This window comes from Nyctereutes procyonoides, unplaced genomic scaffold (assembly GCF_905146905.1).
Source record: "Nyctereutes procyonoides isolate TBG_1078 unplaced genomic scaffold, NYPRO_anot_genome, whole genome shotgun sequence".
Taxonomy (NCBI): Eukaryota; Metazoa; Chordata; class Mammalia; order Carnivora; family Canidae; genus Nyctereutes; species Nyctereutes procyonoides.
In genome coordinates this window covers 50,718,702-50,739,141 of record NW_026575135.1, presented here as the reverse complement: position 1 = coordinate 50,739,141, position 20,440 = coordinate 50,718,702, and the positions used below count along the sequence as shown (strand labels likewise).

Here is a 20,440-nt window from a genome sequence, read left to right as displayed (position 1 = left end):
TAAAATGTATAACGCACAATAAGGATTCGGTAAATTATTGCTGGTATTCAGCAAGTGTTTGAGTAAATATTCCTTTTCTTTCTTTCTTTTTTTTAGAGAGTGAGAGAGCAGGCGAATGGGGGAGGGGCAGGGGGTAGAGAGAGAGAATCTTTTTTTTTTTTTTTTTTTTTGAGAGAGAGAATCCTAAGCAGGCTCCATGCTTAGATGTGGGGCTCAATCTCAAGATCATGATATCATGACCTGAGCCAAAATCAAGAGTCTGATGCCTAACTGACTGGGCCACCCAGGTGCCCCTGAATAGATATTTCTGCAGTTGGTGTATGAATAGGTTGCCTGGTTATGCATGTGTAATAACATTCAATTGTATCCTAACCTTTTGAGTTTGTTTATTGATTTATTTACGCCTGTTGTAAATAATGCTGCAGTGAACATCTCCATGTGAGCATTATTTTCCTTGATTGGAATTCTTTTCTTGGGATGGACTCCTAGAAATGGTTTTGCTGGCTGAAAGGGTTTATCCAGCAGTTCCTGAGGATATTTCTGTATTGCCATGCAGGCTGCAAAGAGAGCTTTGACAGTAAAAAATACTCAGTAAAAGTTCTATTATACTCAGCAACCACTTCTTTTTGACGCTTTGGTGGAGATCTTCCCCGCTCACCTTGTATTTTAATCTGTTAGCGATCCATGGCTTTAAGATTTATTATGTCATGTAATTATTTCATTCAAATTTAATAGAGCTGGCATTCGTAGTTTTGCTTTCAAAAGCCTTATTATAAAGTCAACGTAAGCATCATTTATTTTGTGCAACTGGGATTAATTCTTTTTTTCTCTTTTACTTTTATTGATGTGTAATGTCTCTTGATGACAAGTGACAGAGACCCGACTCTTGCTTCAGAAAAACAGAACGAGTTGGCTCCCGTATGGGAGGAGAGAGTGGTTGCAAGTTCAGGCAGAGTTTGATCCAGGGGCTAACCATGTAGCTTGTAGTCCCGGCACTCCATTTCTCAGCTCTGGTTCCTTCTGTGCCTGTCTGCTTTGTGCTCGGGCAGGTTTTCTTTGAACGACCCCAAACATGCCCCGCGGCGCCCTGAGTCCGCATCCTCATAGCTCCTGACACGAGACGAGACGTGAGAAGCCTCTTTCTCCGGCTTCTCCTAGTACATCTTGTCAAGTCCCTGATTGGCTTTCTTGGGTCAGGTGTCCGCGTCTTGGCCAATCAGCGTGCTGGGGGTGGGCGACGCTGGGCTCTGATTGGTCACCCTGGATCGGGGGGCCGACGCTGCTGCGGTGGGTCACGTGCTCGCGGACGTCGTGGTCCACAGCCCCCCCCCCCCCCCCCCAGGCTTCACCCGCTGAGGAAGGGGCCTCCAGAGGGAAGAGAGAGAGGCCGGGAGGTGTTACCGCGGACGGGGTGGCTCAGGCCTGCGAGCTGCGAAGTCACCACCAGATGGCGCGCCCGCCCTTTCTCCTTCACGTGAGCGCCGGGTCTTCCCTGGGTCTTTTCTTCCCGCCTGCTAACCCACGACGGGGACTTTAGGGGCGCTCCTGCCTGATGGTTCCCAGAAGCATTAAGACCTCGCAGCCCGAGTAAGAGGAGCAGGCCACGGTGGGGCTTCGGTGCCACGAGGGGGGCGTGCATGGAAACGTGGCGCTGCGTGGACGGAACTGGTTCCGCGCACGGACGGCGGTGTTCCCTCACCGTCTTAAGCCTCTTCCCCTCGGCCTGATTCCTCGGTCTGAAAGCTCTGTGAGTTCGGTCCAGACCCCGTTTCTTGGAAAAGGAGTGTCTGAGTGTGGTCAGGAATGTTTGCGGAAAATCCACGCCAGAGGCTTCTCGAACCTTCTCCGTGCCACCCCTGAGGGGGCCGTGCTGAGGAGGGCGCTGAGGGGCGGGAGGGGGCACCCTGGGAGAGTTCCCCCCACACACACCCCAGTGGGCTCAGGTGGACGGTGGTGTGGGAGGGATACAAACGCCACCCTTCGGGGTCAGTTTCCAGCGATGTGGGTGAATGGGTGTCACGGTGTTCGCGCCAGCACGATCCTGACGGCTGGGGACAGGCACCTTCTGGTCATGAGTGGACGAAGGGGCGGTCCTCATGTTCCATAGGGTAGAACAAGTGCTCCAAAAGAACTTGAACTTCAGGGCTCGGCTACGTGACCCCTTTCCTTGCTGTCCTTTTAGTCATAAAACATGTGCTCTGCGCCAGGCACTCGCCCAGGGGCTGGGAATTCAGAGATGAGACCTGTTCACCATGATCAGAGATCCCACAGCTCAGGTGGAGGGACAGACATGTCTAGGAAAAGATGCCACTCGGTGTGGAAAATAGTGGGGCTCTGACAAGGCCTGGGTCAAAACCCTGACTGGGCTCCTCGGTACCTGGAGGACCTTCTACAAGTGACTGACTCTTCATCAGGCTCAGTTGTGTTTTGTTTTTAAAGATTTTATTTATTCATGAGAGACACACACAGAGAGGCAGAGACACAGGCAGAGGGAGAAGCAGGCTCCATGCAGGGAGCTCCACGTGGGACTCGATCCCGGATCCCAGGATCACGCCCTGAGCCAAAGGCAGATAGATGCTCAACCGCTGAGCCACCCAGGCATCCCTCAGTTTTGTTTTATAGAACAGGGATGATAGTAGAGATGTCAGTGCCTAGTTCATAGAGTTGATGTGAACATTTAATGAGAACACCTGTAAGGCACTTTGCCCCGAGCTTCACACAGGGAGATGTGTAAGTCTTATTGATCGCCTTACCTTTGGATGGGATTTGCAAGTGTCTCAAGGCTGAGAGACAGAATTAATACAACTAGGTGACAGGATGTGAACTCCAAAGATTCCCGAAAGGTTTAGAGTGTCAGGGAAGAAATGAGTGAGACTAAATATAATTGGGATAGATGTACGGTGGCGAGCTTAGGTTTAAAAGGTCAGTTGGTCAAACACAAGGTTGGAGTGGGAGTGCGTGGGCCACAAAACTCTGCTCTTGCATGATGACACCTTGGGGAGTGGTTAAATGCCTGCCTAATGGGTGTGATGAGGTGGCTAAGAACTGTAGCTTGGACTTAGGAGGCATTATTAAAAGCACAATGTACCAGATAAAGGAAAGGAGCTGCAGCCGTGCCAGGAGGTGGTTTGGGCAGGGCGACCTGGATGGCAAATGGCCTGGAAGCCATCACCTCGAATAGCTGAGAGGATGCACAGGTTTAGCCGGGAGAGGGTCAGGCATGTCACAGCATGGGTCTGCCTTCTGCAAATGTTAAGGTTTGGCACCTGAAAAAGGTGTCATGCTACCACTGTTTTGCTCCAAAGATAAAACTCAGGAAGCATCCTTTAGTATCCTGGTTCAAGAAAGGATTGTACAACCTTTTAGCACTGTTCCAACCACAGAGTGAGCTGCTTTATGAGTTGTGGGGTCCTGGTAGCAGAAGCACCCAGGCAGCCGCTGGATGCGTCATCTGGGATGGTCTAAGGCAGGGATTACCCACATAGAATATAAGGAATCATAAGGATGCCTTTCGGGAATCCCAGAATCTCCTGAAATCGCTTGTAAAATTGTGCATTTTTTTTCAGGGAGAAGGAGGCATAGCATTAATTAACGTTTCTGGGGCAGGAGGTGGGGGGCAGCATTGAAAAGCAGTTTAAAAATACATAACATAATAATAATAAAATAATAAAAATAAAATAATAAAAGAAATTTAGCTACTGCGTGCAAGGTGGGACTAGATTTTAAGGTGTATTTCCCCCCAGATGTAAGTCTTTGCTGAATTGTTAAATATATTCTTGTATCATGAAATTATTGTTATTTATTATTAGCTGTCAACTTACTGTATGCCTATTATTACCAAAGAGAGTTCTACATATTTACTTGAATTATTTCATCTGTTTTAAGAAAATTCTTTGAGATCAAGCATTATTATTATTCCTATTTTATAAGTGATGAACTGAGGTGTGGAAATTCACACCAAGTTCCAACTTCTTTTCTTGGTAGATATGTGCTCCCACATCTGACCTTTTTATGCCAAGTAAATGTCATGTTATGTTGGAAATTTTAAAGGTAGGATGGTAGTAATCGTGTATTGGCTTTTTACTTTCTGTGTTGAGACATCTCATTTAATGCTCACTATAGCCCTATAAAGTTGGGCTTGGGGAGGAATTAAGTCACTTGCTCATGGTCACTCAGCTTTTAAGGAGAGGAGTCAGGATTTGAATGGGCCCATCTGGCTCACAGCCTGCATTCTCAGCTCTGCAGACACTTTGGGCTGGGACTCAGAGTGGGGGCTCAGGCCCCTTCTGTGTATTTATCCCGTGAGGGACTGTTTGAATAGATGGAGAGGTACAGAAAACCCCCTAAGGATCTGTGGCGGGGCATGGTAGGCAGAGCAGCAGCTGGACATACCCTGAAGCCTCAGGAGCGGGATGCCAGCCCAAGGGCTAAATGTGGAGAGGACAGCTGAGTCAGTGAGCCTGAAGGACTCATGTGCCCCCCCCCCCCCGCAGCTGCCATAGCTCCAGGTGGCTCAGCAAAGTAAGGTTCAGCATACCCTGTGTCTCGGGGCTGTGCCCTCTCTCTCACCGGAGCTCTTTCCAGGCTCAGAGAAGGAAGCAGGTCAGCAGCCTCATGGCAGGAAAGCACTCCAGAGGGCAGTTGGAGGGGAGATGTTTTCTGAACTGATGTGGTGGGAGGGACTGCACCTTCAGGTCTGCAGGGTTTCCTCAATCTTCCTGATGGGCTTCAGCCCTCTCCAGGATCCCTGAATCAGAAGGATCGGAATAAGGTGTCCAAGGCCTATATCCCATTACCTACTCCTCTGTAGTAGCTAATCCCCCACTTAGTGTATGCCAACCAAATTGTCAAGGAGTGATTTTCCTCAGTCCTCTGGGAAGTACAGCTGCTTGGCTGATTTGCCTCTCTGAAACCAGAATCTGATCCTCCCAATTGTCTGGGAGTCTCCTGTGAATAGACACAGTGAGGAGGATAGGGGTTTTGATTTGTGTCTTCATTGAACAGATGGGTCTCCAGAGTATACTGTGTGCCTGCTTCCCACTGAACAGTCCGTGGACATAGGCTCCAATTTTTATTTAGCACAGAAAGCAGGCCAGGGTGGAACAGGAGGAACTGGGAGATTGTCCAGGAAGATCCTATAGGGTGCTCTTTAGGGTTAAAGAGGCACCATTACTTCCAAAGGGCCCACACTTGCTTAGGGAGTAGGTTTCTCAAGGGGTAAACTGACTAAACATTTCTCAGATAACCACATAATCCCCTACCCTACGTGCTCTCCTGCCAAGCCCTGTAAGTAGAGCAATCACAATTTATCAGTCACACCAGTCTCTCTTTTAAGAGAGAGAAAGGAAACACTCTTCATAATTACACTGGGACGGCCATTATACACTGGGCTTGTCCCAGGAAAACTGGGATATATGGTCACCCTACCTGGAAGTGTCCAAAGATTTAACACTGCCCAAGACCATCTATAAAATGGGACTATTAACAGAATTTGTTGAGAAAGCAGGCAATAAATATTGTGATGGTGTTTACACCATTGTGTAAACACAATGTTTTTATTGAACTTGATTGTTTTTATTAAACTTTGTTGCCCCTCAAAGTGTGGGGAATCAGAAGGGTTGATATCTTAGCAGCTATCAAGGAATTGATGGTTATTCTTTCTCTCATCAGTCTCTCGGTTTATAATTTTTTTTGACTGTACTAATGGAAGTACTTAACTCCAATCTGTCTTTGCAGACCATTATTTCAAGAGGACAAAAGCCTTTGTAATTTAGAAATGATTCTTGTTTGAGGGCTGCCTTTAACAAAACAATGGGCTGAAAGAAAGAGCCTGTTGCTTCACCTTCCCTTTTGCTCTGGGGAATAACTTTGAATATGAGATGAGAGTCTCATTTGCATCCAATTAGACATGCCTACTACTCATCCCACAATGTCAGCTCTCATTATGAAGTGGGGCTGATTTTTTCAAATCCAGCCTTGAATTAATTTTTTAAAACCCAAAATGGTTTCACCTTGTTTCTAGCTTAAGACGTTTTGTTGAATTGGATGCTCCCACAGTCCTCTTGCTTCAAGATGTTTGGTGATTGTGGGAGAAGTCTCTGGCTGCTGCTTCTCAAGCAGAATTTGTGTGTACCACACGTGGGTGCGAGTAGCGATTGCACAGTTGTTGGGCTCGCTTTGGTGGGTCAGCGGGGGAAGCCCCGAAGGAACACTTGGGGGTTGCAGTCTCCTGCCTCCAAAAGACAAATGAGGTTCACTCAAGACAACCCTGGCCAAGGCTGGCTCTCTGTGTGGCCCGTGTTAACTGGATGATTAATCTCTATTCAGTGAACAGGAGTTAAGCCCCTGGTGAGGGCACAGCAGAGTCTCCTGTGGGCCGGGGTCAACAGCAACTGTGAAACAGCATCTCTGCCACACACAGCTGAGTTCGAATCCTGTGTCTGCCGCCTAGTAGCTTCGTGAATGTGGGCAGTGTATTCACCTCACTGAGCCCCGGTTTTCTTATCCATAAAGTGCAGCTGACGATAGAACCCCCTGCTATGGTTGTTAGCAGGATTCAGTGGGATAAGGTGCGTTAGGTCGTCAGCATGGGGTCTGGCTCACAGGCCACTCTGACTGGACCAGTTCACTGCTGTCACTGTTCTCACGCAGCCTCAGGCAACTTGGGGAGAGCCCTGGGCTGGGCGCACCCACTCTTTGCTGCCCTCTGGTGGCACATGTCAGAGTGGTCTGGCTGGGAGGAGGCTGGGAGAGGTTACCTTAAAAGTAAGAAAATTTGGGTTTTATTGCTTTCTCGATGACCCCTGAGAATATCTATTCAACTTTTCAAAAAGAGGAGGAGAGGAAAGTACCCTGAGGTTCCTAAAAACAGGATGATGTCTTCCTTTATAGGAAGTTACTCAGGAAAGCTGTGGTCGGCTTCCTTGCCCATGAGGTTGGGGAGGCTAGCCCCAGCCAGATGGCAGGCAAAGATAAAGGAGAGGAAGAGACATGCATGAAACGGGGGGGGGGGGGGGGTAGAGGTTGGAGCTGTGGCTGGTTTCCCTGGACGTTTGTTCATCTAGGGGCGTGGCTGGTCTTCCGGATGCCCCTCTGAATTCCCTGAGCCTTCCCCACTTTTCCAGCAGTGGTGCTCCCTGTCTTTGCAGGTCTGTCTCATTGCCAGTGGACACAGGAACCATAGGCCACGTGAGAGCAAGGATGGCATCAGCACTTCCTATTGTTGCCTGACAACAACTTGCCATTTGCCATGAGTCCTCTCCAAGCTGAGAAAGGTCTTGGTCAGGGGTTGCTTCCTCCGAGCCTAGGTGAGGTACCTCTTTGGAGTGGCCCTGGAGCCTGCAGCACAGCTCCCTAGCATTGTGTGCTTAGACCGGTGGCCAATTATTGCTGAGTCTGTATCTCCCTCGTAGACTGGGAGTTTCTGGAGACATCATTCCTAGCAATTGGCACAGTATGCTACGCATAGCGAAAGCTTCCTGATAAGACAGTGGCTGGGCAGATGAACAGTGGACTCTGCCCTTGAGGACAAGACAGTACTACACCAAGCCTTTGTTCCCCATGGTGCTCCATGCTTGGCACAGGCCTCTGTACGTAGTGATGGCTCAGTAAGTGGGTGCAGAGAGTGTGTTCTCGGGTGCTTCTTGGCACTAAGGTTAATTCACAGTGTTTGAGTACCTCACAAATACTGTCATACGTTTTGGTAGATTTTTACAAACAAGTGTAAGAGATTGTCCCTGGCTTCTAGGAGCATAATCTTGTTAGATGTCTTAGTTAAAATAAAACTATTACATTGTAGTACCAGTTAAATAACTCAAGGCTGAGATGTGCTGTCTGGGTGGGTGTTAGAGTTGCTACCTGAGGTAGAGGGCTGGCTTCATAGTCTTGAGGCATGTGAGTTGCACAGACCCCTGTACTGAGGTTTGATGCTTGCTCTTGCCATTTTGACATGGTTAGTTTTTGAATGAGGGCCCTGCATCTTTATTTTGCCCCAGGCCTTGTAGTTATGTAGCTGGTCCTGGGCCAAGATCCAAGCTGACCGGGCTCAGTGATAGAGGGTTTGGCTGGGCAGAGAAGATGAGCAGCAGAGCTAGGCCAGAGCTCTTCTAGGACATGGCCATCCTGGCATCAAGCCTGCATCAAGCCTGGTGCAGTGCTGTGGTCCTCTCAGGACGTGCCTTTTGGAATAGTGGGGCAGGGAGGGGTCAGAGGTTGGCATTTGGATCCTAAAGCATACCCATCTGTGAGGAAGTGGTGACTCTGAAGATGAAGCCTACGTGGGGGCTTGGGCTGCCTGTGTGCCCCTGCATGCCTCCCCAGACAGGCCTGGGACAGCCACTTGGAAAGATGGCCTGGCCTTGCTTTGCTGCAGTAGAATTACTGTCCCTTCTGGATTGTGGCGGATATACCCCTCATCCGGCTGCTGGGAAGCCCCGAGGAGAAAAATGACGAGCAGCAGCTCTGTAAGTGGGAAAAAGGGTATCTTCCCTGTAGCTGAGCATGGTTTCTGGTGCCAGAGGGTCCTCGTTTGGTGTTTAGTGAATTGTTGGGGCTGAGAGCCTATCCTTAGTGGTCCACCTAATACTTGCCTATTGGAGGATAGGGCCGAAGTCATACAGGAAGCATAGCCCAGTCTTCGTTCTCCAGGGATACACAGTCTCTGTAGGAGATGAGACATTTACACATACTCTCTCCTCCTTCTGCTCCCTGACAGACGGGGTCAAGAAGTCCACTTCTCCCCCTACTGACTGTGTCTCCTAAATGAATTTCTTAACTTGTCTGGGCACCTGCAGTACAACATGGTTGGTAGGGTGGAGGTTGGGCATGCAGGGCAAGTGCCCAGGTCAGTCCCTGGCACACTGTAAGGGGGTGTTGTTACTGTTCCTAAGAATCCCTTCTGTGCCTTGGGAGGTCAGAGAACCCTGGGGGGACACATGGGCAAGTGGGGCTGGAGAGGAGGTGCTGGTCCTGGAACCACAGATGAGAATGAGAGAGCAAGGGGAGGACATGTGTGTGGTGAGCTTAGAATGAGCAGAAGGTGAAGGCTGAAACTCAGGGAGCAACACAGAGAACCCAGTGCCCCATGGCCCCATGCTCTCATGCCTTAGAGTTGTCAGGCTGGAGGTGTGTGTATGGGGGTCCTTCAGCCGACCTCCTTACAGTGACCCTCCCTTGTGAGGCCCCATGGTGTGCTGATCTGGGGCCAGGCAGGGTTCAGGGCTCCCAGGGAGAGAGGCCTGGCCTCTGGTCTCCCCCGCCTTGGTATGTGCCCTCCTACTGGGGCCCTCCTGCTTTGTTCTGTCATTTAGTGTCTGGGCTTCCGTATCCAGTCTTCCTTCTTTCTCCATAATGAAGGGAAAGGTGGGACCAAGCCCGGGTATTCACAGTGGCCCTGGCCCACTCTGTCCTGCCCCTCTGGCAGGCTCTGCTACTGGAGCAGTGTGATGAGTGACCTTGGGCAACTTTCTTAACCTCTCTGGTCCTCAGTTTCCTCAGGAATACATTTGGTATAACTTGGCATTGCTAGGAGAGGAGGCCATGATGTAAAGGGTCTATTGCAGCATTCTGCTGAGGACATGCTAGGGCAGGGTACTTGCTATGTGTCCCTGTAAGTGTTGGCAGAGGCAACAGAGGTAAGTGCACGTCAGGAAACCATCCTCAGAAGTGAAGTGCATGTGAGCGCCTGACTTCTGGTCCCTGGTGTAGTGCATAAGAAGTGTGGACAGGTGGAGGCTGTCCCTTTAGTCAGTCCTGTGGAGTGTGGGGGACACAGGTGGGCACATAGAGGCCTATTTTAAGGCCTGGCTGACTTGAATCCAGTGGGCTGTGGGGCTGTGGGTGGTTTGCGCAAAGTACGGAGTGGCCTGGTCTTGTGAATACTAAGGGTACTGACATTTACCAAGTGTTCATCATGCCCTATTATCCTGAGTGCCTTATGTGTATTGCCTCCTGCAGTCCCCAGAAGTGCATGAGGTATGTGTTCATCACCCTCATCTTGCAGAAGCTGAAAGAGAGCCTCAACATTTCTGTGACTGTGGCTCCCTGACAACCTGGCTCCAGAGCCCCTCAGCCCCACAGCGGGTACTTTCCACCTCTCCCTGAACCCCACTGGTATCATGGGGCCCTGGACTGTATAGATCTTGCCTGGTCCCCCATCTACTATCTTCCCTAAATGGGGACCCGAGTGTGACCCTTTAGTTCCATATGTATGGACCTGGTTATTCTGATGAACCAGCCCTGAGACTTTAAGACCACGAGTTCTGGCTGTAGGACTGTAATGGCATTCCACAAAGGTGACGATATTAACAGGTATTTGGGAAACACCAGTTTTCCTTCCTTTCCACTGCATTGGTCCCTGTTTATTTAAAATGTGGTAAACATTTGATTGTTATTCTGGCCTCACTGAATAGAAAAAAGTCAGTAGTCTAGAATTTGGTACATTTCAAATATATTTTATTACTTTTCTTTTTGTCTTAGAATATGAAACCTGCATGCAACACTAATGGTTTCTGACATGTGCGTAGCATATGACACAGCAGTACAACGAGGCATATACTGAAGGGGCAGTGTGTGGAGGGGGCTTTCTTCAGAGTATATTTACAAAGGAAAGGGCATGTGGTCATCTCAGCTTTCAATAGAGGACTGCACTATTTAACATTGAATTACACAGATTGAATTATCGCAGATAGAATGCTTCTTCTGTACTGCCTATTCTGTTGCAAGGAGAGAAAGAGACATGTTTTGAAGGTTCTCCATCATCAATAGAAGGTGTGTCTGTAGCTGTGGGATTGTGCATGTATCAGTTTTCTTGTATTTCTTGTATTAAGTTTTCTTGTAAGGTTTTGTTAACAGTGTTGGGAACTTCACATGCTTCCAGAGTATTAAATACTGAAGCAGTGAACCTTTCACAAGAAGAAGACCCAACCCCTTCCTTAAGGACCTTATGCTTTGCCATCCCAGAATCTTGGAAATGTTTCCTAGAGTATGCAAAAATAAACCAGGAGATGGGGGTGGGAATGAAGCACATTTCTCTGGCAGCCAACCTCAGGTTCCTCAAAGAACAGATGCCGAGAGATTGGCTTCTGCTTGCCCCGTGACAGGGGCCACTGTGGAGTCCCCCTGAGGCTGTGACCAACCATGAGCCCAGGAGAGCCCGTGGCAGCTGTGTTGAGGCGCCAGGACCTCTGAGCGGAAGCTTCCTGCATTAGCAACGGAGCAATGCTGCTATGAAATGTTTCAACCAAGCTCTGTGTTCCTCCCAGGCGCTTATAAAGCTCAGATGTAGTGATGTCTGGACAAATACAAAAAAAGCATTTTTTTTTTTTTTTTTTTTTTTTTACAAAGGAAAGGCATGAGTTTCCCCCTTTTCGGTAAAAAGCAGTGTGTGATAAAGTCTGGAGCACAAGAGAGAAGGGTCGCACATCTGGAAGCCTTCCTTCTGCACACAGCTATAAAATGTAAAAACTGACCCTTGGTAAAAAGTGCTTTGTAACAATATATAATTTGTGTCTTATGCCTGTGAGAAAGAAAAGGTTTTTTTTATCTGCAGAGTCCTTTGCTTGTCTCCCAGCTGGTGTGAAGTTTTCCCATGTGGGATATTTCACCCTACTCTTCGTAGACCCTAGGAAGAGAAAATACCCGTGTAAGTGGCTCAGGATATGATGCAGGTGATCCACAGGACAGTGGCTAAACTGCTTCATCCTTGTCTTTAGGAGTGCCCCTTCCAGGAACGCCAGAGCTTGGGAGAAGCATGGGTGGGAGTGGGGAACATCTCAGAGGAGGTCATCGCATGGACCACAAAGCTTACCCAAATCTGGCTTTGTGCATTCTCAACAGCTTCCACCTCTGCAACCCTCAAAGCCCTATGGAGCAGACCCTCTCTATATGTGAGAAAACTGAGGCACAAGGGACTTCAGATTTGCCCAATGAACACTGAATGTCAGTGGTGGTAATGAGGTCTGTCTCTAGCACAAGCAGGGATGCAACAGGGGAGGATAGGCACTCCCTCCTTCAATTTAGGATGGTGTCTTTCTATTTTGCCCAGAGAATGCATGTCTCCAGAAAAATGCTAGTTCTAGAAGCTCCTGACCAAAGATGAAGGATGGTAGTAGTTAGGCTGGCCTGGGGCTATCTCGTAGGCCTGTAGCTCAAGGTCACCTCCTCTAGTGGTTGTGGGGCCTATGTGCATTCCCAAGCTGACCTTTCCCCCTCATCTTCCAGGCTGTCTCTCTTTAGTTACTTAAATCCCTTCTCTTCTGCCCCATGGCTGTTCCAAGGCCATGCTTCATGCTCAGACAGTCAACTGATTCCTCTGCCTCATTCCTGATTTGAGTAAGACCACCTAATTGTGCTCTGATGCTGCTGCTGCTTCCCATGGCAGCTGGAAGCTCACAGCTCTGAGATATGGAGCTGCTAGTCTGGCTCCAAGGCCTGGGCTGCCTGGCTGGCTTCTCCTCCCTCTATGCTATGTTTATGATTCTCTTGCTGTCTCTACAAAGAGGATTTCCAGATAGTTCATTTCTTTCCATTGTACATTCATGGAGACATTTTCAACCTCTTATAGGGGGCATGGAGGGGGAGGGCAAGGGATTGCCCCCTTCCTCTCCCAGGATGGCTCAGCTTCCCTGGAAAGAAGACAAGCTCATTTTAAAATGAAGTGATGGGAGGCCTGGTAACAGAGATGCTCTCATCATTGGAATTTGCAGAAATAAAAAGAGGAGAGTTCATTGTCCCAGGCCTGCCTCCACTTTATCAGAGCTATGGCCCAGGTGGAGAGCTGAGGGGCAAAGTATGCAAACTGCCTGAGTGCCAGCAGTCCGGTGGAGATGTTCTCAACCGCTTCCATGGACTGGCCCTGAAGTTAGCCTCATTCCACTTTGATGACGCAGGGCCTGGAGACTGACAGTGGATAGGGCAGGTCCTGCTTTTGTCACATGAGCCACCTGTCCTGACCAGAAAGAGGGCTTCATTCCCATCAGATTTATAGAAAATAATCTCTCACTCTCAACAGTTTCTATTTCAAGCAGCTGCAGACGAGGCAGTTTTGGAGGCAGCACAAAAGGCACAGGTACTAGGGCTGGACCCAAGTGTCAGCTGTGGGAGAGCTGGTCATAGGCTGAGCTTAGAGAGGAAGAGCTGTATGGGACCATGGGAGGGTGGTTCAGGCACCTGCTCTGTACAGGGTGAAGGTGACCCTGGGAGGCCTGGCTTCCTGCCCTGTGCTCCCTGGGAAGTCACTTCCCACCTCCACTTAGCCTTGGTTCCCCCCTCTGCAGGATGAGGTGCTGGCACCAGCACCTGAGGAAGTCCCCTCTGCGTGTGTACGTGCATGCAGTTCCCCAGACATGCTATGTAGGTACAGGTGTAGACAGGCCCTGAGTGTATGAGGAGTAGCTGTGTTCTGGGACAGGTTCACCTGCATGCCATATGAGGAAACCAGAAACTCACTAGACACAGGACCCCAGGAGATTAGAAATGGAAAATCACCTTCTGATTATGGGGACACAGAACCCAGAGAGGACAGGGATCTGGTTCACAGCTCTGGTCATCTCATCACTACTGCCCTCCCAGATTAAGCATGGCTCTGATTTTATTTATTTATTTAGTATGTATGTATGTATGTATGTATGTATGTATGTATGTATTTTTATGGCTCTGATTTTAAAGGGTCAAGCCCAAGGTCCCTCCCTGCATCTGCATAGGAAGGAGTCTATCAGCTTTGTCATGAGCACCTGGAGGGGAGGGAGTATTGTTGGCAGGGCACTGTTCTCACCATATTGTGGTGTTGTACCCAGTGTTACAGTTAACTAATACCATTACTTGCCATGTTTTACTTACACAGGAATCACAGAGAGCCATACCAGGTGCTTGCTCATTCATTTGACAGAGGGAAACTGGGGATCTGAGAATTTAAGTTACTTTAAAAAGAAGAGGAATTAAGACTACAACTTAAAAAGTTAACATGGTGCAAACTTTAGTTCACAAAGGGATACATTTTTGATGCTTAGAATTGTCCAAGACAACAATAGCCTACTTTGTGAAATTGTGAATGGGGTTCTGCAAGCCGGGTTAGGTATCTGCTTGCTATGGCTACTGTGGGGGGTGTTCACCTATCAGATAGGGGCTCAATGAGCTAGATGGGCGTCTAGGATCTGGAGCTGGTGGGAAGGTGGGAAGGAAGGTGTGAGGAGGTGGGTCTTACCTGCGCTTCTCGTTCCAGGCATTGTACCACTTGATGAACCGCTTTGTGCTCTGCAGCTTGGGGTGTAGGCAGTGCTCCTGACCCCGGTACCTGGACACGCTCTTGGTGGTGATGCTGAAATGAAGCAGCATGAGGTGGAGGATTGAGGAGCTTGAATGACAGGCTTGGTGTGGCCTGTGGGTGGCCCTGGTCTGTTCCAATCAGGACACAGAAAGACTGTGGCCTCCTCCTTCCTTTCAAGGGAGTGTGTCCATGTGCTCACTGCCTGGCTGGCTCTTTGGAAGTTTCTGGGTGTCCCCTTAATCTCTGATTTCACATTAGGGGCTAACCCTGTATGGAGTTACTGGCTTTCACTTTTCCCCTGGTACCTTAGAGTCTGGGATAGTCTCCCTACCCTTGTCCCTAACCCCATGAGGCTACTGTTAACAGGGCTTGTGCCTCATTGGAGAACAAAGCTCAGGGGATTCTTCCAGCTGCTCTGAGAGGTGGAGAGGGCTAATGACAGCAAGGTGCACATGCTGAGACCTCTTTCCTTGGATGCGAGGAGCTCAAGACAGGACAGGCATGCTTTGCGCATGTGGTGGTCTCTACCTTTCAAACCCCAGTTCCACTTTATCTTCTGAAGACTGTCCCATGGTTAGGCATTGTGGATCTTGAAGTTAAGTCTTGCTGGTCTTGAAACCCATTTTTATTCCTGAGCATGAAGTCCCAATTTGTCTCAGCCTCCAGCAAGAAAATAAGGCCTCCCTTCAGGCCTCTGTCAGCCAGTGTCCCAATCCAATGGAGGCCTTAGTCATGTGGCAGAGAAGCAGGCAGCATTCATTGTACAGAGTATAAGGCCTGGGTGTGAATCCCAGACCTGTCTGTGGACCTTGGTTAATCTCTCTTAATGATTTTGCCCATTTGTAAAATGGGTCTAATAATAGGACCTACCTCTTAGGGTTATTGGGTGATTAGAGGATTTAATCTATGCAGAATGCTTAGCACCTGGTAGATGCACAGTGAAGAGTGTCACTGTAATGACAATACTGTCATTAGTATTTGTCATGGAAGATGGGGTGGCTGAGGAGAAAGAGAAGCCTTAGTGTAAGAGCTCCAACCTGGCTGGGGATGCAGGACTGCTGCTCAAAACTGCTAGGCCCCTCTCAGCCAGGGCTGGGTCAAGGCAGCAGGATTTAGGAGGAAGCTTCTGGATGGGGGAGGAAGGGTGGTGTTTTAGAATGAGAGACCACCTAGGGGACCTGAAAAACTGGAAGGTGAAAGGGGGCCCCTCCATGAGAGGTCATAGCACAAGCAAGGGATGATGGTGGACTGGGCGCTGGGGAATGAGCTGAGGGCCAAAGAGGGGTGGCTGGAGGCTAGGATGGGAAGAGCAAGAAGGGAAGGAGAGAGGTCAGCTAGGGCCCTGTAGGTTCCTAAAGATAAAGTGTCACAGGGCACATGAGCCATATTCTAGATGGGAGTAGGGCCTCTATGAACTGAGTCTACCAGTTGACAGGGAAGAAAAAAATCAAATCTTGCCACCAGTATGGAGATAGGAAATTTGGGGGCAACTTGTTCTCTTCCTTCTCTGTGCTCTGAATTTCAAGGCCCCCACCACAGCCTCAGCTTCCTAGAGCAGGAGCAGTTCTGCTAATGCCTATGGACTGGGCTCTGCCTTCACTGGTCCTCCCTGAGACCAGTTGCTCCCTTGGTCCTGTCCCTTCTTCTCAGTCTCAAGCATGGGCCAGGGTTCAGGAGGGAGTGTGCTCACACTCCTTCCTGTGGTACCTGGTTGCTCTGTGGGAATTTACCCCTCTGCTCTCTCTGCCTACACTGCCGATTTTGCACGTGGAATGGAAGGATTTGGTGAACACTGATGAAAATCCATTCCTCAGATCACTGTATAGGCTGAGGATCCACAGTCCTGAAGGGAGGGACAACACGGGAGGACACTCAACCGGCCCACCACAGTCCTCACATGCTTGTCACAAAACTAGGACTGTGAAAATTGGTTATAGGGTGAAGACATTAGGGTTTCTGTTCCCAGCAATTACTCAGAAATTCTGGGTCCTGCGTCCCCTCTCCTCAGCGGTTCTGGGTGCCGAGGGTTTTGGCAAGAGGTCAGTGGACACAGGACACAAATTGCCCTTTATAAAATTTGGAGTCTTCTGGTGCAAGAACTCCCACTTGCAAAGCAGACTGCCCTCCCCACCCCACCCCACCCCCAGCCTCATCAGAGATTTCTGGGTGACTCAGGGTGAGCTGGAAAACTTGCTTTTGTTCAGCTTTTGTGGCTGAAAACCTGCTTTGGCAAAAAGTGCTGGCCCCTTGTCTAGAGACTCTTAGCTTGAGGCAGGAGAGGACGTTTAGACTTTCAGGGATGGGGGACCTGGGTGTGGATGAACGTTTAGGAGATGCTTACTGTGTTTGGACCTCCAGAGGCCCCTGCAAGTTTTCACAGGGCTGCGTAACTCTTGCACCTGCCCACTGCTGTCAGTTTCTTCTCAATTCTGACAAGTTTAGCCAGGGAAAAGTAAGCTTGTTTATTGAGGGTTCTGTCTTTTGAGATAGCTCTGCATCCCATACCCTGCTTCTCTTTCCCTGCAAGGTCTTCGCACCTCATCTTGGGGTGGTTTTCAGCACTTAGAGGAGTGCAGACTTAATTTGCGGTGCCCCTGCCGTCTTCAGCCCCCACGCTGGGAACCAAGGGGTCTTGTAGCTCCTCCCTCAGCTTGTGGGAACTCTGGCCCTCACCAAAAAGGAGTTTCCAGCAGGTCTTCTGGGCTTGAGTTTGCAAGGCAGGGGGGCAGGGACAGGAGGTTAATTTAGGTGCCTGGGCAGGAAGACAGTGGGGTTCAGCTCAAGCCTCATGGCTTTGCAAATTCCCTTAACTTCATCCTGACTCTGTAGCCCCCAGGTGGCAGTGGGGGGTGGGAACTGCCTTTGCATGCACTCTTGTGGAGGCCTTTGGGCCAGCCGGTCCAGCAGACAGAAAGTACTTGCCCAGACTGAGAATAAAGTGTGTCCTGTTGCTGGGGGAGGGGAAGAGGGGCCAATGGTCCATGGCAGATATTTGGTAGCTGCTTTGCCAAGGGCTTCTTTCCTGGCCAAGTGCGTATTGATGGGGAAACAGTGGTGCTGGACTCAAGTGGTTAATTGGGAAGGCAGAGGAGCAAGGAAACTCAGTGTTCTCTCACTCTGCCCCAGTTTTTAAAATATTCCTCGCATCCCCACCAAGCAGGGCTCCAGCTGCATGGCACGTTAACCCCAGCAGAACACTTTGCACAGCACTGCTCGGCTCAAGGACCCACAAACCAGTGGTGGAAGATGGAGGATCAGTCTCAAAATGAAATCTCTAGGAGCCAAAAATGGGCCCTCTGTGGTCTCCTGATCCAAAAAAGGCTCTGAAAGGAGGGTCTGAGGACTTAAAGACATTTGTTCTAATTCTCTCTCCAATAACAGGAAGGCAGCACGTGTGCCTCCCGGTTTGCGTACAGATTCTAGTTCTGGGTGTATTTTGAGTGCCTTCAGTCTGGAAGTTCTAAAGTTGGCACAACGGAAGCCATTTACCCCTTGACCACCCCAGAAAGGTGGGCAGTGCAAGCAGCTAGGCTGCCCATTTGAATCTTAGCAAGGGTGAACCCCAAGAGGCTGTTTCCAGAGCACGGGACAGTGACCCTCCTTCCAAACTCAGACTGCCGCGCCAACGTCCCAAGGACTCGCTGGGCAATTACAAAGGCTGGTCCAAGGCCTTGCCAGAGGCACAGAGGAATGTTTGTTAGCCCGCCCGATCCAACCCCATGCTGCGCCCCAGCACCGGGTTAAGAGCAGCGCGCACACGCTCACGGTGAGGAGCCAGAACTCACATAACCATCTTCTCCTCGCAGTGCGGGTACTTTGGCTTCATTTCCAGCTTCTTCACGTCGCTGTAGCGAATCTTGGGCCCCTTTCGGGAGCACTTGCACTTGGATCCTGCGAGAGAGAGCGCAGGGTGCCGTTCAACTGCGGGCGGGGTCTCCTGTCCCCGACCTCCCTCGGTGCCCACCCAGACCCTCCAGGGTCCCAGGAAGCCCAGCCGTTGGCGCCTGGGTGCCCCGGGACCGGACGGCACGGCAACGAGGGACCTCCCGGGCACTCACCGTCCACGCGTGCGGCGCAGAGCGCCAGGAGCAGCAGGAGCAGCGCGGCTGGCAGGAGCCTCATGCTGGCCGGAGGGGCGCGGCGCGGGAGCAGGGACTGGGGAGGGCGCCGGCCGCTCGGCTGGGCTCGGCTCGGCTCTGCGTGCCCGGAGCGCGCCTCCCGGCTCCGCTCGCTCCCGCTGCGCCGTCGGTGGTGCCGGGGCTGCCGCGCCGCGCTCAGCGCTCCGCTCCGCTCTCCGCAGCCTCCCTCCGCCCGCCGGGCCTCTTTTAAATCCGCTCCTGCCCTCGCCGCGGCGAGCTCATTAATATGCAGAACCACTCGGTGACTCACTGAGATTTCTCAACGAGGTGGGGGGAGGAGACCTTCCCCGCCCCGGGACCGTGGTCGCAGCGGCGCTCGGTCGGAGCCACGCGCGCACACGCAAGCTCACACCCGCTGCCCTCTCACTTCCACACACACTTGCACACCCAGACTCCAGCCCGCGCACACCGCTGGTGCCCGGGCTGTACCCGAACACTTGGGAGGCTGCTTAAGGGCACTGATTTTCGTCTTCGCGTGGTTCCTTCTGGCCAGAGGGGCTTGCTGTTCCGAGCCGCTGAGGGACCCAGGCCCGCTGAGGGACCCAGATCTCCTGAGAACAGAAAGGGTTTTGGAGCAGGTGCCAGGTGTGGTTGCCAGCAGGCCTGACTCGGAGGGCGTGAGTTGCCCTTGTTGGGCCAGCGGCCTTGGTGGCCGGAGCACAAGGCCAGGTCTGCAGGGAGGTTGCCGTCTGCTGTATGGCAGCAAAGCTATTGCCTGTGGTCCCCGGGGGCTGCCTCAAAGGGTGTGTGAGGGAGATGTGGTCACTCTGAGAGGAAGGCTTCTTAAAGTGGTTTGTGGCTGTGGGAGCTGTCTGCTGAATGGGGAGAACCAGCCAGGGGTTCCTCACTGTCATACCGTTCTCTAAAGCCTCTGCCCAGTAGGGAAAAGTGGCAGTGGTTACCATCTGGACAAAGTCCGTATTCCACACATATGCCAAGCTTGTGGTATAGTGGTGTGGGCCAAGGCATGGCAATAGAAATTCCTGCTCCATTACTTACCAGTGGAAGTGATTTAACTACTCTGAGCCTTCATTTTGTTTTCTGTAAGGCAGGAGTGTCACAGTGCCCGCCCGTCATAGGGCGGCTGTGAGAACTATATGTAAGATCAGACGTGTAAAGTGTTCAGCAGGCTGCCTGACCCATAATTGGTGCCCAGGAAATATTACTCATTGGTATCATTTATAGTATGTATTTTGATATATATTATTTTGATTTTTATAAATCGTCTTCCAAGTTGGTGTTTTAATTCTTTATTTTATGGTTGTGGAAACAGACTCAGAAGAAATAACTTGCTTGAGATCATGTGGCCAGGAAGCCGGTGGCTAGGCCAGGAGGGGCCCTGGTGTCTATGGGTGCAGAACTGGGGCTCCAGTCTCTGGGCTGTCCTGCCTCCCTCAGGCACTTGGTGAAGTGCTTCCTTCTTAGACCCAGCGACAGGGGATGGAGTGTCTCGGGCTCCAAGGGTCCCTGGGCTTGGCTCCCAGGCCAGAGCTGAAGCCAGGGCAGAAGCTGCCAGGTTCTTCTAGCTAGCAAAGCTCTGTGCTGTCAGCCTGATAACTCTGGGGGTACAGATACCCAGAGAGGGTCCTGGGTGGATGGGGAGGGCAGGCTGCTAGGGGCAGAGTAGGAAAATGTGTATTGTCTCTTCCTAGTTTGAGACCTTGGCTGCCTTGAGAGGATGCTTGGCCACGAAGAGCCTGTAGAACTTGATCTGGCTTCAGGCCATTTCCTGAGTCCTATGCATGTAGTCGTATCTATATGTAAACTAATGTCAACAGCTGGACATTTGGGTTTATGCAGAAGATGAGTGCAATGGAGTGATTTTTGGCATTAACATTAATTACAAAACTTTTTAATATTTTGAAGTTTTTTTCTTAGTACAAAACCAAAACATTTGTTACAGAACTATCAGAAAACATAAGCAGAAGAAAACATAAAAAAACACACCTCCATCCACTCAGAGGTCTACACCAAGATGCTAACTAACAGTGTTATCTTTTTAAACCCTTTTGTCTTTGCTTGCATGCATTTGCACAAA

At 50.3% G+C, this 20,440-nt stretch overlaps 1 protein-coding gene across 1 annotated transcript; it reads right to left on the bottom strand.

Annotated features, from left to right (window-relative positions):
- Positions 1–10,430: 10,430 nt before the first annotated feature.
- CXCL14 (C-X-C motif chemokine ligand 14) lies at positions 10,431–18,564 on the bottom strand. Its single transcript, XM_055302208.1, has 4 exons — positions 18,322–18,564; positions 18,049–18,154; positions 14,201–14,314; positions 10,431–11,620 (listed from the first exon to the last, which is right to left on the bottom strand). The coding sequence occupies exons 1-4, from the start codon at positions 18,383–18,385 to the stop codon at positions 11,605–11,607; spliced, it is 300 nt and encodes a 99-aa protein (XP_055158183.1). The 5' UTR covers positions 18,386–18,564; the 3' UTR covers positions 10,431–11,604.
- Between the last annotated feature and the right edge of the window lie 1,876 nt (positions 18,565–20,440).

Excerpts from the sequence above, each read along its gene's own strand:
- CXCL14 (XM_055302208.1), bottom strand. The coding sequence starts at position 18,385 with ATGAGGCTCCTGCCAGCCGCGCTGCTCCTGCTGCTCCTGGCGCTCTGC. Across the intron at positions 18,155-18,321 it reads CTGCGCCGCACGCGTGGACG|GATCCAAGTGCAAGTGCTCC; the intron begins GTGAGTGCCCGG and ends TCTCTCTCGCAG. Across the intron at positions 14,315-18,048 it reads TGCGAGGAGAAGATGGTTAT|CATCACCACCAAGAGCGTGT; the intron begins GTGAGTTCTGGC and ends GCTTCATTTCAG.